Consider the following 19,053-nt stretch of genomic DNA (forward strand, 5'->3'; position numbering starts at 1 on the left):
ACTTGGAGGTGGTGATTGGGTGGCTGAATAAAGACAATAGTGATTTATGGAGTTATAGCAATGTGCGGAGGAAATTCAGACGACTGGTTCGAGAAATGTAAGTTAAAATCAATTGGGTAAAAAGATCAGCTAATTCTTTTGCTGATGGGTTAGTTAAACAAGGGGTGGACAGGGATTCATTGTTCTGGGCACAGATGTAATTTAAATCTCTTTTTTCTTTTTCTTTTTTCTCTTTCTCTCTTGTTTCCTTTCTTGGGGCTCAAGCTGAAGTTGGAAGATAAGAAAGTTTGTCTTCCTCTTTGTAATTCTTATTGTGATAATTAATGAATTGTGTTAGTGATAAAAAAAAATACTGCTCTGTTGGGAAAGTGGTTGTGGAGATTTAATGAGCATACAGATAGTCTGTGGAGATGGTTAATTGTATCCAAGTATGGGTCCAGTAGCAGGGAGTGGGAGACAGCAGAAGTAAGATCTTCCTATGGGTGTTCAATTTGGAAGGAAATTCAGAAAATTCATCCTCAGTTCTTGAAGGGCATAAAATACAAAGTGGGCTATGGCCATAGAGTGCTTTTATGGAAGGGCTACTGGTGTGGGGTGACCCTCTAATGGCCTTATATCCTGATCTGTTTGAGATTGCAGTACACAAGGATGCAGCAGTTGCTGATTGTTTGGAAAGGCAAAATGGACAGTGTACTTGGAACTCCCAATTCAGGAGTATTTTAATGATTGGGATGTTGGCTTCTTTGGTTAGTTTGCTTGAGATTCTTTTTGATTCAAAGATAACTGGAGTTGGGGAGGATAAAAGGAAATGGCTCTTTGAGAAATCGGGTTCTTTCTCTGTGAAATCCTTCTTTAATTGCTTGTCAAGGGAGGATACATCTCCCTTTCCAAGTGACATGATCTGGATCAGAGCTGCTACCTTCTAAACTTTTTTTTGTCTGGTCTGCAGTGCTGCGCAAGATCCTAACTAAGGACAATTTAGCGAGAAGAGGTTTAGAGGTGGTGGATATGGCTTGCACATTATGTAAGGGAGCTGTGGAGTCTTCTAGCCATTTGTTGTTACACTGTGACTTCACTTACTGGGTTAGGGTAAGACTGCTGGACTTTTTTTTTGTAAAAGGTAATGTAATTTTATTCAACTCAGAAATTCAAATACAGACTGAGATTCAGACCCAAGAAGGCAGTCTGAAAAACAGCCGGGGCTACAATCTCCCCCAGGAGCCAGACTGAAACAAATCGGGCAAGCTAAGATCTCTGAACTCCCCAGAAATGGAAATCCAAGAAATCAGCTTGCCCACTGCTCTCTGAGTTACATCATCAAGACCTTTAGATCTATTACAGAAAACTTTACTATTCCTTTCAGCCCCAATGGACCACAAAACAGCAGCAGGGATTGTCTTCCACATCAGCTTCCCTATCTTACTTAGACCCTTTGATTTTCAACTACAAAGATGCTCCTTAACCGATCTCGGCATGACCCACCTAACACCCAACGCTTTGAGAAAATGCATCCAAATCTGAAAGGAGAATGGACAGTGAAGACAAATGATCTGTAGTTTCTGTAGCAGTCCCACAAAGAACACAAGCTGAATCTAGAATTTGAATGCCCCTCCTTAACAGATTAGACCTGGAAAGGCATTTGTCTAGGGCCATCATCCAAACCAGAAAATTAGATTTTGAGGGGCTCATAGAATTCCATATCTGTGTAGCTGGGAAACCAGTATGCCCCACACTGCATAACTTAGCATCCATGGATTTCACAGAAAAAACACCATCCAGCTTCCATTTCCAGCACTACTTATCATCCCCAAGCACATCTATCTTCTGCTTATGAAGGAGAGTCATCAGCTCCAAAAATTCTTCCAACTCCGAATCAAATAAATTCCTCCTTAAGAGAAGGGACCAAGACACTGAATCCTCAAGCAAAGAGAAGTAATCAGCCACAGTAGCCTCTTGGTTAACAGCACATCTAAAAAGGAGAGGGAAGGATCCAGCAAGGGGGCCATCCAAACACCACGTATCCTTCCAGAATTTTGTTCTATCACCTTTATCCACATTTACAGAAATCCCTTTCCAGAAAAAGGAAAATTTTTCATAATTCCTTTCCACAGGGAGTTGCCCCAATTTAGAGGAGGAGCTCTAGTTCTCCAGTTTCCCCATTCCACCCCATACTTGTCAGCAATAAGAGATCTCCACCAAGCATTCCTCTCAGCCGAGAATCTCCAAATCCACTTGCACAAGAGAGCAGTATTAAAATTCTTCAATTTCCTTATTCCTAAACCACCTTCAGCTTTTGGAAGACAAACTTGGTCCCAATTAACTAGATGAACCCTGATCTCCTCCTCCGAACCCCTCCAAAGAAAATTCCTCTGAAGCTGCTCCAATCTTTTATCAACTTCAATTGGGATAGGGATCAGGGAAAGGAAATAAGTTGGCAGATTTGAAAGGGTACTTCTTATCAAGGTCATCCTTCCTCCAAAAGAGAGGTATTTAGCCTTCCAAGATGATAATTTTCTCTCCAATCTTTCAATGACTGGATCCCAAATCGAAGAAGAGAGCCAATTAGCCCCCAAAGGCAGAGCCAAATACTTCACGGAAGAAAATCAGTCTTACAAGCCAATACCACAGCACACTCCTCTAAGTTACAAACCTGCCCCACTGGATTGGGGTTAAATTGTGTTTCCCATCTGATGTGATGGGATAGATTCATAGGGGCTTGGTTTTTAGGAGGCTTAGTTAAGCAGGGCTGGAAAGGTAGTGTGGAGCATCCTCCCCTCAGCAGTTTTCTGGGTAGTGTGGAGTGAAAGTAATAGTAGAATTTTTGAAGGGAGATAGTCTTCAAAAGGGTTCTGGCAAATCACCCATTGTTCAAAAATAGACATGTTCTATTTTTGATCTTGATTTTCTTTCTGTAAAAAGTTCATAGTTTTCTCTTTTGTTTTGGTGGGTTTGGCTGATTGGGCATATGACACTTCCTCTGCACAGTTCCTCATTGTACAGGGGCGCTATTGTATTTTGACTTTTTGATTTTAATGAATTACTTTACCTTACAGTTAAAAAAAAATCATAATATCCTGGTTATGGAATCCTGTGACATCTCAGATCAGTTGTACACCTGGGCAGCCTTTTTATCTTTGTTCATCACTTTCCAAATAGGCTTGGGAAAAGCTTTGCTAATGGCATTATATCACACAATATGTATGTTTTCTATGCAAATGATCTTTGGATGATGTGATGATTGATGATTGAACATTGTACAGTGAACTGTCTGGAAATACCTTGAGTCTCTTATATGAGGTTTAATATACTTCTTTTTATCTATTAAAACTTAAAAGGAAACATTTCTTATTCTTTTTCTTCAATTTCATATACAACTGTCAGCAAAACAATTAAGATTTCTCTTTCTTGTGTTACAGTTCCCTTGGCAAGCCCCGAAGGTTATCTGAACAATTTCTAAAGGAAGAGAAGGAGAAACTAGAACAATATCGTGAATCCGTTAGAACACATTATGCAGAACTTCGTGCCGGTACTAGAGAAGGTCTTCCTACAGACCTGGCACGACCTTTATCAGTTGGGCAGCGTGTTATTGCTTGTCACCCCAAGACACGTGAAATCCATGATGGCAGTGTACTAACTGTTGATCGTAACAGATGCAGAGTTCAGTTTGACCGGCCTGAACTAGGGGTTGAATTTGTCATGGTAATGCATTCTTTCACTGACTGCTACCTTTTATTCATATTTACATTTATATTGTTAGATCTTAACATTGATTTGGAATGCATATTCTCTTTGCCTTAAAAAATTGCTCTTTTCAGCCCATGAAATTGATTTTGTTGGAGGTAAGAAAGAAGAACATTGGGCAGACCGCAGGCATAATTATTTGTCTGCCTTACTAAAAAGAAGCTAAAATGACATTACTATTAAGCTAAGACATTTTTAAAAGTTACCAAGACTGCTTGTCTGGTGCATGGTGTTTAAAATCAATGTTTTAAAACACGGAGGCGTGACACGAGGCGTTCCACCACCTAGAGGTGTGAGGTGTAGTTCAGAACGCAAGAGGCCTAAGCCTCCTGAACACAAGGAGGCGTAAGCCTCCTTAAGAGGGGGGGTTAGGAGGAGGATGAAGAGGAAGGGGGGATCTCATTTTTTCTTTTTTCTTTTTTTTTTCTGTCTTTTTTTATCAGATGTGCATGAGGCGTACGCCTCAGAGGTGTCAGCGCCTCTGGCATACGCAGCGCCTCGCCTCCAGGCGTACGCCTCCCACGCCTTTTAAAACACTGGTTAAAATATGAACTCTCAGAATCTATGTTACTTGGATGTGGAAAGGACATAGCTAGATGTGATATTGTATATGGAATCTACACTAAAAATTGAAGCATCCTACATGATATGGAGCCACTGTACAGGTATATTGGTATCTAGCTCAAAATCACTATTTCAACCCATGGGCCTCCTCTTTGCTCTTCTAGAGGTATCATGCATGATATGAACCCTTGTACAAGGGGTGGTGCTCCTGTTCTATTATCAAAAAGTTCTTGTCTAGGTGATACAAATACAAGATGGATGCCTTACTATATTTTATGCTGTTCAGGTTAGGTGCCCAACTTAGGATTCTTTGTCATCACATAGGTGAAACCTTGAAAAGTATGATCCACTTATTAGGATACCCTCAAGGGAAGTTAAGCCGTTAGAAATGGTGATGGGGGACTTTTTGTGGGATCCAGGGGAAGTGAAGAAAGGTCATTTGATTAGGTGGGAGATAGTAGAAGTAAGGAAGAAGGGGGTTTAGGATTAGGAAACCTAGTTCTTAAGAATGAAGCTTTACTAGGGAAGTGGTTATGGAGATGGCCTTTAGAGAGAGAGGTTGTGGCACATGGTGGTGACTAGGATTCATGACTTTTCGGAGAATGGTTGGGATGCTAGGGTATTTCGACAGGCGACTCTTGCAACACCTTGGAAGGCTATACATGGGATCCTTCCCCAATTCCTCAGGTTGGTCCAGTATGATGTCTACTCTGGAAATAATGTTCTTTTTAGGGAAGATATTTGGGTGGGCAACCAACTCCTTAAAGACCTTGATCCCTCTCTTTACTCTCTTTCCCTTTATAAAAAAGAGCTGATTCCAAGTTTATTTCTTCCCTGGTTTCTCCTTTGGCATTAATTTGGGTTCTGAAGAGGGCTACAGGATGATGAATCTGCTTGTGTTTCTGAACATTTGTTATCACTTGAGTCTGTTTTCTTGGAGGACCCCTCAAACTTTACTTATGAATTTGGACCCCTGCTTCGAAAGGTAACTTTACTTGCTCCTCCTTTTTCAAATCCCTTTGCCCTACTCCTGCACCCTGGGGTTTCCCAGTTAAAGAAGTCTGGACTAGAACTATTTTCCCAAGGATTGCTGTTTTTTGCTGGGAAGTCTACTATGGTAAGATTAATACTTTGAAAACTTGCAAAAGAAGAGAACTAATTGGTGTTTATCCCCCAAGTGGCCTGTTCTTTGTAAAGTTCAGAATAAGGATTGTTAATGGCACACAAAGAGAGGGAGAATTATGGGCAGACACCCTAACAAAACAGGGGGCAAATAGATCTACCTTGTACTGGGCAGAACTGTAAATGTTTTGTAGTGTTTGCAGATTGGGTTAATGCATTCTGCAACCTATAACTACTGTATTTCAATATTTCTCTGTAATTAATAAAAGTCATTTTGCTGATAAAAAAAAAAGAGAGAGAGGGAGAATTATGTGAAAGTGCATCAGAGCAGCTCTCTTGTGGACTGTTTGGAAAGAAAGGAAAGTCGGAATTTTCTCAGAAAAGGAAAGAAGATTTTCAGAAGTTAAAGATTGTGTTCTGACAATGGCAATTCAGTGGCTGAAACCTTAAACCTTTTTGACACCTACTCCATTGATGATCTTTGGAGTAGTTGGTTACTAGTGGCTAATACTTCTATCAGAAAAAACAGATTTATGGTAGAGTGGATGCTACCTGGAGGGTTTTGTTAAGCTGAACTTTGATGGGAGTAGCCAAGGTAACCCAAAACAACTTTGTTTCTTTTATTAGATACAAACTGGGTAATGGAAACAAAATAAGATTTGGACTGACCTTTGGTGGGGTAACAAACCCTTATCTGACTCTTTCCCTTCCCTGTTCTATCTGGTTAGAGATAAAAATACCCTGGTCTCCTCAACCATCCAATTGGCCAATCACCCAGTTTCGTACAATTTTAACTTCCATAGAGCCTTAATAGATTCTGAAATCTTGACATTTCCATCTCCTCTCCACACTCAGAAGTCTTCACCAAAGATGGGAAAAAGAGGAAAGCTCTTTTGGAAAGTAGTAATTCGTGTTGCGGTGTGGGGAATTTGGGAAGAAAGGAACTAAAGACTTTTTGAAGATAGCTTCTCCTCTTTGGATAGTATTTGTGAGAAGATCTTATCCTTAAATTTCTCATGGATGCTGGTCCACCTAGTGATTTAAAAGGTGCCCCTAGGTGCATAGGCGAGGTGCGTTTTATGGTATGTGTTTCACCTAGGTCCCAAGCGGAGTATTTTCAAAAGGCATGCACCTGGTGTGCCTTGTGTTTCCGCCTAAGTGTGTGCCTTCTGAAAATATGTGCATTTTTTTCTTCTTTTTTTTTGTTTTTTTTTTTGTGTTTAGCAGTTGGGCCGGGGGCTCCACCCTGGACCCCCGATCAAGCCCCTCGCCAAAGTGGAGAGAACCTCATATTTGCTAATGTTGCTCATTCATTCATCCTGATAAAAGATATTTTTAAAAGACACTTGAATTTATAAAACCTTTCTTTTTTATAGGGATTAAGAATTTAAAATCCTAATATGGGCCATTTTGGGCTTGCCTCGAGGGGCTTGGTACAAAGGCTGCTTGTAGAATCAAGAATGCATAATGTTTAATATCACATTAGCTATTTGAAGTAATGGAATTGGGAAAAAAAATAAAGAGATTAAGAGCTTACATGCTTGAATATGTTTTATATGTTATGCTTGATTTTATTTTGGATATGTTTTACATGTTATGCTTATGTATTTTAGTTTGAGATAATAGGTTTTGAAAGCATTTATTTTAAAATTTAAGTTTATATTTTAATTAATAACGTGTTAATATTTTAATAATTTGCATTTTTTTAATTTTTTGGCATTTTTGAAAAATTTGGCTTTTATTTTGAACTTTTTGGATTTTTTTTTTTTTTTGCATTTTTGTGCCTTGCTTCAAAAAGGCTCGCACTTTGCCTTGTGCTTCAGGCGCAAGATGGCCCTTGCGCTTTTTTTGTGCCTTTCACTTTTAAAACATTGGGTCCACCAACATTTTGATGGTGTGAACAGAGGGGAGTTACGAAGAAACTGACTGCAGATTCTGCATACTTCCCTTTCCTCTCCAACTTCAATGGCTCTACCTCCCTCCTTGAGGGAGTGTGAGTACCTGTTGCAGTTTGATGGCAGTTTTAGAAGGTTGCTGCTTCCTCCCTCAGCAGCGATTAGAAACTATATTGGAGACATGTTGTGGGCTTTTAGTGGTCAGGTTCAAGCTGTAGATGCCTCTGAAGCAGAAGTCCGCTCCCTTCTAGAAGGCTTAAGGCTTGCTGGGAGGCTCCTTTTAAGTACCATCAAGAAGTCCACTCCCTCTGAAGTTGTAGAAGGAGACTCAAGGAGTACCATCAAGTTGGAAAAAGACTCAGATGGGGGACTATAGAGGTTAGCTCACCTTCTTGCTTGAAATTCATGAGCTGTCTTCTCTGCTGAATTGCACCTTTAGATGGATTCCCCGGGAGATCAGTTGAACTGATGATGTTTTAGCAAAGCAAGGCCTGGGAAGGGATTTTTTGTATAGTGCTTACACTTTGCCGTCTTAGTTGATCCAGGCCTTTCTTTTTTGTTTTTTTCTGGCCTGTTTGTACATCTCTTATGTACATCCCTCCCCCCTTTTTTGAATGTAAGGTAAGTAGCCAAGGTAATCCTGGACCTTTGGGCATAGGAGGAGCATCTGCTTATTGAAAGGGACTCTCAGGTGGTTGTGGGATAGTTGCTGAATCCGGATTCTGTGGTCTGGGACTATAGAGACCTCCTTAAAAAATCAAATGGCTAACAAGGAATATGACAGTTAGAGTTCAGTGGGTAGGCAGATCAGCAAACTCGATGGATGACTTACTTGCTAAACAGGGGGTTCTCGGGATTCTTTATTTTGGGTTACCTTGTAATTCATGTTCCTTTTGATTCTGTGATCAATCTTAAAAGAAAGGTCGCATCTTGTGCCTTTCCTTGGGTTGCCTGTAACTCTTATCTCTTGGATTAATAAAATTTTTATTCATTTATCAGAAAAAAAGTATGCTCCACTTATAGACCAATGTTAAGAATAGATTTCAGGATTTGAAAGTGAAGATTGAGGGAGAGATTGATTAGGTTCTGTTAGACTGACACTTGGTACCCATCTTAGGATTTCAGGCTTTAAATATGAAAGTAAATGGATAAGGAAACATATTGTGTAGACACATGAGCTACCTTATGTTAGGAGTTTATCGAGAAAATGGACCTGTTTTGGATAAGTGCATAGAAGTGCAATTGTTAGAAAATTAAAGAAAAGTGGTTAACAAATGGGATGTAAAATCAGGTTCATCATCATCATCCATGCCTTGTCATATGAGGTTGGCTACATGAATCCTGTTTCGCCAATCTATTCTATTTAAAGTCATATCCACTGTTAAACTACTAGTGCTTAAATCATTTCATACTACTTCTACCCATGTCCTTTTTGGTCTACTCCAAGCTCTTCTAGCCCCTTCAATGTGTAACAAATCACTTCTTTCAATTGGTGGTCTTCTATGCATGTGCCCAAACCATCTTAATCTATTCTCTCTCATTTTATCACCTATTTGAGCTACTAGGTTCCTTTAGGTACTCCATTCCTAATCCTATTGTTTCTAGTTTTTCCACTCATCCATCTTCATTCACGTTTCTGACACATTGATTTTCTAGACATGTTTCTTGATTGCCCAACACTTGGCTCCATATAACATGGCTAGCCTCACAACTGTCTTATGGGATTTTTCCTTTTAATCTAAGTGGTTTTTGCCTATCACATAAAAGTCCAGATGCATCCCTCCATTTTGACCATCCTGCTCTATTTCTTTGGGTGACATCCTCGTCAATCTCTCCCATGTTATGAATTATTGAACCAAGGTACTGAAAATGTTCACATTGAGTTATTCTTTGATCAAAATGATCACTCTCCCTTTTATTATATGTTATAGAAAAAAATTCTATATGATGATGAAAATAATATGAAAAATTTTCTTTTTTTCATCCTTTTACTATATTATTGCTTACATGCTAACTTGAGGATTTGTTACTTTCAATTTTGTTCTTTCATTTTGTAAATTCTGTTCTGTTCATTTGATCTCATTCTTTTTGTCCTTTTAAACTCACTTAATCCAAGGGATAGAATCTTTGAAGGCAAGTTTATTATCTCTTATTTCTTCCTTTACTGAGAACACTTGTTGCTAAATAAAAAGAATCTGATATGGATAGGTTCTTTGATTTTTGAAATCTCGAACTATTTTAACATATTAGCCTCATTATTCGTTTTTTCATGTACTTGCAGGATTCTTTTATATATATATTCTCGTTGTTTACTATAACTATTGTTTTGTAGTTTTGTGAACTACTCAATTTAAGCATCTTTGATAATTCTAAATAAATTAATTAATATTTCAATGATGTCACCATTCTGTAATTCATTTCCTTTTATGAAAATACTTGATGTTTTCTCATGAGAACCTAATGAGTCAATACAACAACATCTAGTTTAAAGTATTTCTTGGATGTGACAACACAAATTTTGTGACAGCTATGCTTATGAAGTAGGAATTATTGACAGTTCCTTTCTACATTTTATTTGTTAAATTCCGTATTCATCCTCTGCCTCATAAAAGTAATAGTAGGTTAAAAACTTCAAACATGAATTGGTCAGTGGTTTCCTCCCCATAAGGTTAAGGTATAACTTTCTGGCAGAATTATTTGTCTTTGAACTCAATGACATGAAACTTTATCCTTTTTCCCAGGATATTGACTGCATGCCTTCGAATCCAATGGAAATTATGCCTGAATTTCTTCGAAAACAGACTGCTGAAGTTGAAATTTTCAGTGAGAATATCAATGAGCCTAAAATGATTCGATCCAAAGATCTGAAAAATGGATGTTGCATGAAATTTGCTCCATGTGAGAATATGGAAATCGTAGATTGTTCTTCTCAGATTTCATCTGCGACTTATCCCATGAACACTCTGTTAAAGCAGGCAAAGGTAGGTAGTTGTCATCTCTACGTGTCATTTATCTATTGAATAATTTCTAGCAACATTCACGAAACAGCAAAGGTTAAACTGATCAACTTTTTGGAAGTAAGGATTTATTTGAATAAATAAGCTTGTTTTTAATTTTTAAGTGCTTGTATTAGGTTGCATTTGGCAAGTCTTTCCGTGTGGTCTTTTGGGCATCGGCAAGCTTGAAAGACAGAAAATTGGTCTTTTTTTGTTTGGTAACCAAAAGCTGGTAAGACCAGAAGACGTGTGTGGAAACATCCAAAATGGCAAAAAATGCCGAATTTCAGGAAGCTTCAATTGAAGTTTTATGGTCTTTCCGCGTGATGAATAGCCTCTAAATGCATTTTAAAAAGCCCGGTAGACCAAGCCACTTGCCAAACGGTCTTTGCCTTTAAAGACAAGATCCCAAAAGCTCAATATGTCTTTTTTTTTCTAAAAAGACTTTCCAAAAGGCACTTTAGGTTTTCCAAATTTGGATTGGCCAGATGGATGTATTTGTAAGCTCTAGTGGATAAATTATGTGCAGTTGGATTTTGAACTCACCATGAGTAATTGAAATATCAACAACAAAAAGTGGTTTAGATACTATTTTTAGATTCACATAGGGCCCGCCTTGATTTGTTTCTTGATTTTCATGCTCAGAGGGGTGCTCCGAATTGGAATAATTGGAATTTGGTTTTATGTTTGTCAAAATCATTTAAACTCATCATTTTTTTTCAGGAGGACACAATCAATTCCATTTCGCAGGCTAAAGCTGCTGCCAGTGAAATGATTAATGCACAACATGCTAGATACACTCAGCCATTTACTCTAGCACAAGTTCAAGCAAAGGAGGCTGATATACGGGCTCTTTCTGAGCTGACTCGTGCTCTTGATAAAAAGGTTATACCTCGTAATAATAGGTTTTTAAATTATGTCTATTGCTAAAATTTGTTTTGTCAACATTTTTATATGTTTTTTTTTTTATCAAGTAATCCTTTGAAGCAACCCTATTATTACATGTTACATCTGTAACTTTTGTTAAAACAGAAAAAAATGTATTTGTACATTGTTATGCAATCATTGTATTTGTACATGACCTACCAAGGTTAGGATGTTGCTTTACAACTTACAAGAATTATGACTGTAAAGTAATCACAGATTCAAATCAGAAATACCTATAACCAAATTTGATCCATTTATATTTGAATCTTATCTGTAGGATTCATATTGGATTTGGCTTAGATTCTGATATGGTATACTATAATAAATTAAGCTAAAATGTTAAAATATTATATGTTATTTATAAAATGAAGTTGAATCTCCACAGACCTCCCTCACCATCACTTATCCAGCTAATGACAGCCCTTTCCATCACAACAGAAGAGATGTTGAGAGATGTCGTGGCTCTAAGAGACTAAGACCCACTAACAGAGATCGGATTTCAGCTTCTGCAACACCTGCCTTCCCAAACCAAACCAGGTCACCTTTAGCTCTAAGAATGAGCCCCCCAATACCTTCCCTTCTCTGTTGACCTGCAATGCTTCTGCAGCTACCATGAAATTGTGTGATGAACTCAGAATAAGTTCTAGGAAGAAGAATATGCATGCTGGCAGATTTGAAGAAAGAACTCAGAACTTGCAGGAGGTTTCTGTTCTTGTCATCATAGAGATGCCTCTATAAGGCTTACTTTCCTGTATCCAAGGAATAACCATTACCAGAATCCTTCCTCTAAGGCCTTTGGGAGAGGTATTTAAGCTCTCAGAAATTCTTTTGTTATGTTCCTCCCAAATACACCATCACTTATGTTCATTTTGCCAACCAACCAGTTAGAAAGAGAGGACAAAGAGTTTCAGGGGTGTCTAAACTGATTACTTGACCCCCAGCCCAAAGAGCCATATATATTAAATAATTCGAAGAATTACATCAGAGAGTCCTTGAAGGACTAAAAGAGAATACAAAATAACCCTTAGAGGGGCTGGAATAGTAATACAAAGAATATGAAAAGAATAAGACTATGTACAGCAGGGACTATAATAATACAATACATCGGGTTTCTTCACACTTTGGTCAGGACTATGAAACTCTTTGAAGGTATTTCAGCATGAGATATTATCAAGAATTGGAAAGAAGTGACTTGTTCAGCTCCTCTTAAATCTGTGCCTAGTCCCCTCCGGTTGTTGGGTTCAGAAAATTGAATTTTGGTGGAAGTAGTGATGGCAACCCGGGCCCTTCATGTATAGGAGGAGTTTTCAGGGATGAGGAAGGAAAAAACATTTCTATGTATTCCGTTCCCATTGGAATAGGAGATTCCCCAAGAGCTGGGGTTATGGTGGTTTTGGAAGGGATAATGAGTGCAAAGGAATTAAATATCAGAAAATTGGTTGTGGAAGGTGACTCAATTCTGGTCATTGGCTGACTGAAAAAGGAAGAGAATGGGATCTTGAAGTTCTCAAATGAGAAGAAAAAGTTTAAATGGCTGACCCAGGGCATGGAGATTAAGCTTCAGTTGATTAAGAGAATTGCAAACTCCTTTGCGGATGCACTTGTTAAACAAGGGGTGGGTGGAGAGATTTTACCCCTCCCCTTGTTCTGTTGTATTGCTATTCTTTTTTATTCGTTTTAATAAAAGTTCAGTTAATTATCCAAAAAAAATGTTGGACAGTCGAGGGACAAAAAACGATAAAATGATATGAACTCATTTGAAGGAACCTAGGAGTAGCTCCAGTAGGTAATAAAATGATAAGAAGTAGACTAAGATGTTTCGATCACATGCAGTCATGCATTGGCTTCAGAAAAAAAATGCAGTCATGCATAGAAGAGCATATACAACATCTGTAAGAAGAAGCTGCTTTCATGTAGCCGACCGTACATAGTTGGAGATTGGAATAAGGGCTTAGATGATGATGATTTCAGAAGATTCTAGCACTAGGATTCCCACTTTATGGCAACCCCAAGTAATTTATAGGCCTATCCTCTCAACCTTGCAGCCCAAGGTTAGTCTGGGCTCATTCATTTCATCTTGAGAGATGTCGTCTCCAGATAGATTTCTATTAGACATATTAATCTTCAGCCCATCTTCATAAATTTCTCTTACTCACCTTGAAGCCATGGATCTGATTACAACTGTGGGGAAATCCATTGATGAGAATGGAGAACCAAGCCAACTGAATGCACCCCCTGCATCCATCTAATCCAAATTTCCCCAAACCCTAGCCTCATTGCTTCCATAAACACCTTCATACCACTCTATCATACTCCTTTTCAAGGTTTAATTTGCAAACCATATCACAAAATCACTTACCTTTGAGAACCATTGCTTGCGATAACTAGTCCTAGGACCATCACCAATGAGAAGTGCCTCTACAAAAATCTTATTTTTTATTTATTTATGTTTTCATTTGATGTTTCATAACATGGCCATCCTCTGTTTCATGCACTGATTGGAAACCACCAAAGAATGACCATCGTCAGTTTTGTTTTTCAGATTGAGGTCTTGGTATTTTGGTGACCATCCCCAAACGAGTGAGTGGTGATAATCTTTTTTTCCCCTATATTCATTCTCAGAACCTGACAAATACAGAATTCTTTCTTTTCTGGAAAATTTTGAGAATGAGAATTTTCTAGAATTGATGCCAAGAGGGTCCTTAGTCTTCATCCATTGAAAAAGCACCTCCTTAATTTCATCCTCACTAACACTCCTCTCCAACAACAATCTCTTTTGCTTTGAAAGGGCGCCCTATCCAATCTACTAAGGAGGGTTTCCAGCATCTATCTGAAGAGTAAAACTTCTTAAAGAACCCCTAAAATCTCAGCTTTGATTTGTATTGGGTCCTCCGCCTCTTGACCTTCCACCTAAAGCTTGCTGATATGGTTTACTCTATTATGCCTTCCATTAGCATACTTATGAAAATAATACATGCTGTTATCACCTTTGTTTATCCACTAAAACCTCGATCTCTGTCTACAATGCACCTCCTCCCTATGTACAGTCTTCTTCCACTCAGCCTGCACCTTGTTTCATTTTTTAACATCTTCCTTCTCTTAATTCCCATTAGTCTCCTTGAGTCCAATCTTGCAATCTATTTTTGATTCGTAAGTGTTCTTGGAAACACTTACGAATTGCTGAGGACATGGACCAAGCACCATTCAAAATCTATTTTTGTTACACCTAGGAAACCTATTAGGGTACAAAGGTATTAAGAAATGGAGGAAAGAAGAAAAAAGTCTTCCAATTTTTCTTGTCAGTTATCTTGTAGAACTGGTATCCAGATCATATATGGAAGTCCTACTAAATTTGATGGATGTTATTTAGGATTTGCTTGGCCTCTTTATGTTCTAATATTGCCAGGAAGTTCAACATTCATATGCTTCTGGCTCTTCTATGTTTCTTTTAAATCACCTGAATACTAGTACATCTTCATGTGTAATCTTTAATACAATTCTGGTTACTGATGGAAAGTAGTTGTCTCCATGCTATATATTATATTCTGGTTACTGATTGAAGTTTTTCCCCTACCTTTTGACAAGCAACAAAAATAAAAATATATTATATTCAAGAACTAAAAAATTGGAATGCATTAGACATACAGGAGGGGCATCTAAACCCTGTATCATCATCTAACAAAAAAAAAAAAAACTACAGTTATAACAGATACAAAAAGCATCAACTATACAAACTCATATGTAAGAGGGTCAGAAATAAAATCTAACTGATAATGTATGTAAAAGGCAAATGAAAATGTGCATAAGCAGATATGATCAAAGGTGAAAGCAACATGAATAAACAAGATTACACATCATCACTAATTAAAGGACCAGCAACGGTGCAGAACACTAAGATACGTAGCCAAACATTGTAGGCTATCTTTGAGCCATCCCTCCAACATGGAAGCGTCACTACATCAGTGTTCATAGGGTCCAGCGCTCTTTGTTTATTGATGTTACTTAGATATGCTTCTCTTCAAATTAATTATCTGAAAGTAAGCTAATATATCTTTCCTATTATTTTTAGGAAGCTCTGTTACTAGAGCTGAGGCACATGAATGATGAAGTGTTGGAAAACCAGAAAGGTGGAGACAATTCTCTTAAAGATTCTGACCCTTTCAAGAAGCAATATGCCACGGTTATCCTACAACTACAGGAAGCTAATGACCAGGCATGTGGTTTCCATTTTTTTTTTCTTTTATTTTGCTAATATTGTGTTTTGCAACCTTGAGCTCACCATTCTCATATACAGGTTTCTTCTGCTCTTCTTTATTTGAGGCAACGAAATACTTACCATGGAAATTCTCCACTGCCATGGATGAAGCCCCAACCCAGTTCAGGTGGTCCTATTGGACCAAGCTCCTTTGATCACACTGAATTTTTCCCTCAAGAATCTGGATCTCATGTTGCTGAAATTGTTGAAAATTCCAGATTGAAAGCACAGGCAATGGTACATACAGCTATACAGGTAGGGAAATCCTACAGCTGATGTTCTCTGATTTTGCTTATCCAGTTGATGAAAAGTGGATCTAAGCATTGTGAAAATTAACAGTGGAGTCTTGCCCCTTCATGCTTCATATCAATGTTGTCAAAATCTTACAATTTACGATATGATTCACGATTTGAATCATGAATTCGAAGGGTTTTGATTCAAATCCTATGTCTGAATCTTTGTGCAAAAATCCGATTTTTGTTTGCATCCTACGATTTACATCATAAATCTTACGGTTTATACGATTCTTGTGATTCACTGTGATTGAAATAAATCTAATTAAGAATTAGTTCTTTACTTTTGTCATTTTCTTGTTTATGTTTAGTTTTGTCATGGGAGACATGTTCTAAGCCTTTACTAGAAAATGATTTATTTACATTATTTAAGATCACACATTGAGTTTATTTTTCATCACATGTAAAGAGCCATTGTATGTGGATTTATTTGACTCTTAAGTCAAACTTGATTGTATCATCTTAGGTTCTGTTATTCCGGTGTGGTATATTTATTGTTTTAGGTACATATATGGTAGATGTGGATTAAAATATTTGATTCGGTTCAACTTTCTCTATGATTTACGATACGATTACAATTTTCAAAACATTGCTTCATATCACTTATTTACAAATTGGTTGGGCTTGTTTAATTGATAAGCTACCTTATTGCCTTAAAATTTCATTGATCAGATGGTCCTATTGATATGATCTGTTCACCTTTTTGTAAACTGCCAAATATTTCTGTTGCCCATTCAAAGGAGGGATCAGGTTGCCTGATTGTGGTACTTTTTTAGGTTGGTTATTCCAAGTTGTTAAACTATTTTCTAGGTGGTCTTAGGTCAATGGATTATTTCAACAATTGAATGTAGATAGATGGGACTAAATTGTCCATTATGGTGGGTATATTTAACATTTTTGTCCAATACTTTGTATGTGGTCTGAGTTTACTTGTAAAAATTTCAGGTTATGTTCTCTTTGAAGGAAGGCAAAAATGCTTTTGCAAGGATTGGAGAAGCTTTAGATTCGGCTAATAATCGGCATTTTAAAGCTGATTCTGTTGCATCAGCTATTAGAGATCCAGCCAATGGAGGTTTGACTTATCAGGATCATCCAACGTCCTGTATATCAGAGCCAACAACTACAGTTCCTGCATCTGATCTGAAGTTGAACATTTCTGACTCAAATGAATCTCAGATCCCTTCAGAGCTTATCTCATCTTGTGTTGCCACATTACTCATGATTCAGGTAACTTTAATTGCTACTACAAATTTTGATCTTCTAATGTATAATAGAATAATAGTAAATGAATAGGAAGTTTTGTTGAGTGAACCAACTCAATTCAAGTGAACTTGTGCCACGCTTAATACCAACTATTTTGGGTTGGCTATACAAGTGTTGTTCTGCCATCTCTATCAGGAGTCAAATAGTAAGTCATTAGATCTTTTCTTACCACTTACAACCCACATTTTCTTTGGTCTTGCCCTTCTTTCTTGAAGCCTTCTACTTGCACCAAGTAACTCCTCCTTGCTGCAATTATTGGTCACCAATGCACATGACCAAACCATCTCAGTTGACTTTTTCTTATCTTGTCATCAATTGGGGCAACTCCTAAAAGTGCTCTCTAATGTGATCCTTTTTATTCAGTCCTTTCTCGTCTTTCCATCTTCACTGCCCACTCCTTGTTCCATATAACAATATGTTTCTTCACCCACCCACCTTACGAAACTTTACTTTCAGTCTCATTGGTATCTGCCATTCACACAGCATACTAGATGCTCCTTTCCAGTTCAACCACCCTACTCTAATTCTATGGGAAACATCCTCTGCAATTTTTCCCTCATTATGGATGAATTGATCCAAGGTATCAGAAGTGGTAAGCTTTGTAGTTTGTTAAGTTCCCCTTGTCTCAAAAAATCCAAAACAGATGTCCAGCTATGACTAGTAAGATGGTGTAATATGAGAACAAGTGTCAAACTTGTTATTGGATGTACCATTGTTATTTCAATAGCCTCTATACTATTATTATTACTGCTTTCCCTTTCAAAATCTTCTTTCTGTTACTTGAAGAACTGGTTTAAGAAGTTTCCTATTCTTAGGATGGCAGAACATCTAATGTGATGTTCCATTTTCTTGTTAGGTATATGTCTTCTCATTCTTTGATAATATTATGGTCAGTAAAACTGTTAATGACTCATTTGTTGATAAGGCCTGCAGCACAAAATAATGACATACAGACCACAGGGAGGGGCCAGAGGCCTCACCATATGGTGTTGTGGAAGCAAATAGTCCAACTTGGGTTTTTGGGTTGGTTTCCAAAGTCAACCCAACACAAATTCTCTGTTTCGGATAGTTTTTGAACCTTTACAATTTTATAGTAGAAGTTGTCCTCTTCAATTGGTTTACATAATCTATATTCTGAAAATTTGTGTTATTCTGTTCCCCTGGTGCTAAGTACTACTACCTTATAAAAAAATGCAGACATGCACTGAGCGGCAGTATCCCCCTGCTGAAGTTGCCCAGATAATAGATTCTGCAGTTAAGAGCTTGCAGCCATGTTGTTCTCAGAACCTTCCAATTTATGGAGAGATACGTAAGTGCATGGGAATCGTAAGGAACCAGATATTGGCACTTGTACCAACATAGACACGGAACCACTCACAATACTGTCCACCATGTATATTTGAGTCATATCAAATGAAGTTGTAGTTTCGATTCTTTTTATTACTTGCATTGCAGGGACTAAAATGTGCATCACTGCATGTTAATGATTCCAACAAGGGTGGTTTCTGTTGTACATATGTTCAATAAAAGATCCATGCCATGTTTTGTATTAGTTTATTATGATATTTTAGGATGTTTTCACTGATTCTAATGTCCTACAAGAGTTCTTTTTAGGGCAATTGTACTTGTGTGCCGCATATTTAGTACCATGAGAATTTGGTTTGGTGGGGGTTCTTGGCCAATCTAAAGCTTGCATTTCAGCTCTTTGCTGAACTGTTAACACTTCTATTTCAATTCCCATATCTGTTTATGCATGCTTTGCTACAGCAGTGTGTGCAGGCATATGGCTAACAGAGTTTGTAATCTTTCCGCTGCTTAATCTCAAGAAGTACTTGTCGTAATTATAGAGGTAAATAATGTCCTTTCTCCTTACTTTATTATAAACTACTGAGTTACAGCTGCTCTTTTTTACCTTTGCAGCGGAACAGTCGAGTTGATGGTTGTAGTGGAGTCAATGGAGCCTAATATAAGGAGGAAATCGGATTCGCTCCTCGGTA

The 19,053-nt window shown here is 37.8% G+C and overlaps 1 protein-coding gene across 7 annotated transcripts in view; it reads left to right on the forward strand.

The window, feature by feature from the left end:
* LOC104586324 (protein ALWAYS EARLY 3-like) overlaps window positions 1–18,675 on the forward strand; it is a 55,148-nt gene extending 36,473 nt beyond the window's left edge. For all 7 annotated transcript variants that reach the window (XM_088902696.1, XM_088902697.1, XM_010243513.3 and 4 more), the window contains 7 exons: window positions 3,417–3,699; window positions 10,064–10,303; window positions 11,042–11,203; window positions 15,315–15,458; window positions 15,540–15,755; window positions 16,739–17,020; window positions 18,254–18,675. In XM_088902696.1, coding sequence (XP_088758822.1) covers window positions 3,417–3,699; window positions 10,064–10,303; window positions 11,042–11,203; window positions 15,315–15,458; window positions 15,540–15,755; window positions 16,739–17,020; window positions 18,254–18,418 — 1,492 coding nt within the window. In that variant the 3' untranslated portion in view covers window positions 18,419–18,675. The remainder of the gene's footprint in view (window positions 1–3,416; window positions 3,700–10,063; window positions 10,304–11,041; window positions 11,204–15,314; window positions 15,459–15,539; window positions 15,756–16,738; window positions 17,021–18,253) is intronic.
* Window positions 18,676–19,053: the final 378 nt, after the last annotated feature.

This window comes from Nelumbo nucifera, chromosome 4 (assembly GCF_055504915.1).
Source record: "Nelumbo nucifera cultivar China Antique chromosome 4, China Antique-T2T, whole genome shotgun sequence".
Classification (NCBI taxonomy): domain Eukaryota; kingdom Viridiplantae; phylum Streptophyta; class Magnoliopsida; order Proteales; family Nelumbonaceae; genus Nelumbo; species Nelumbo nucifera.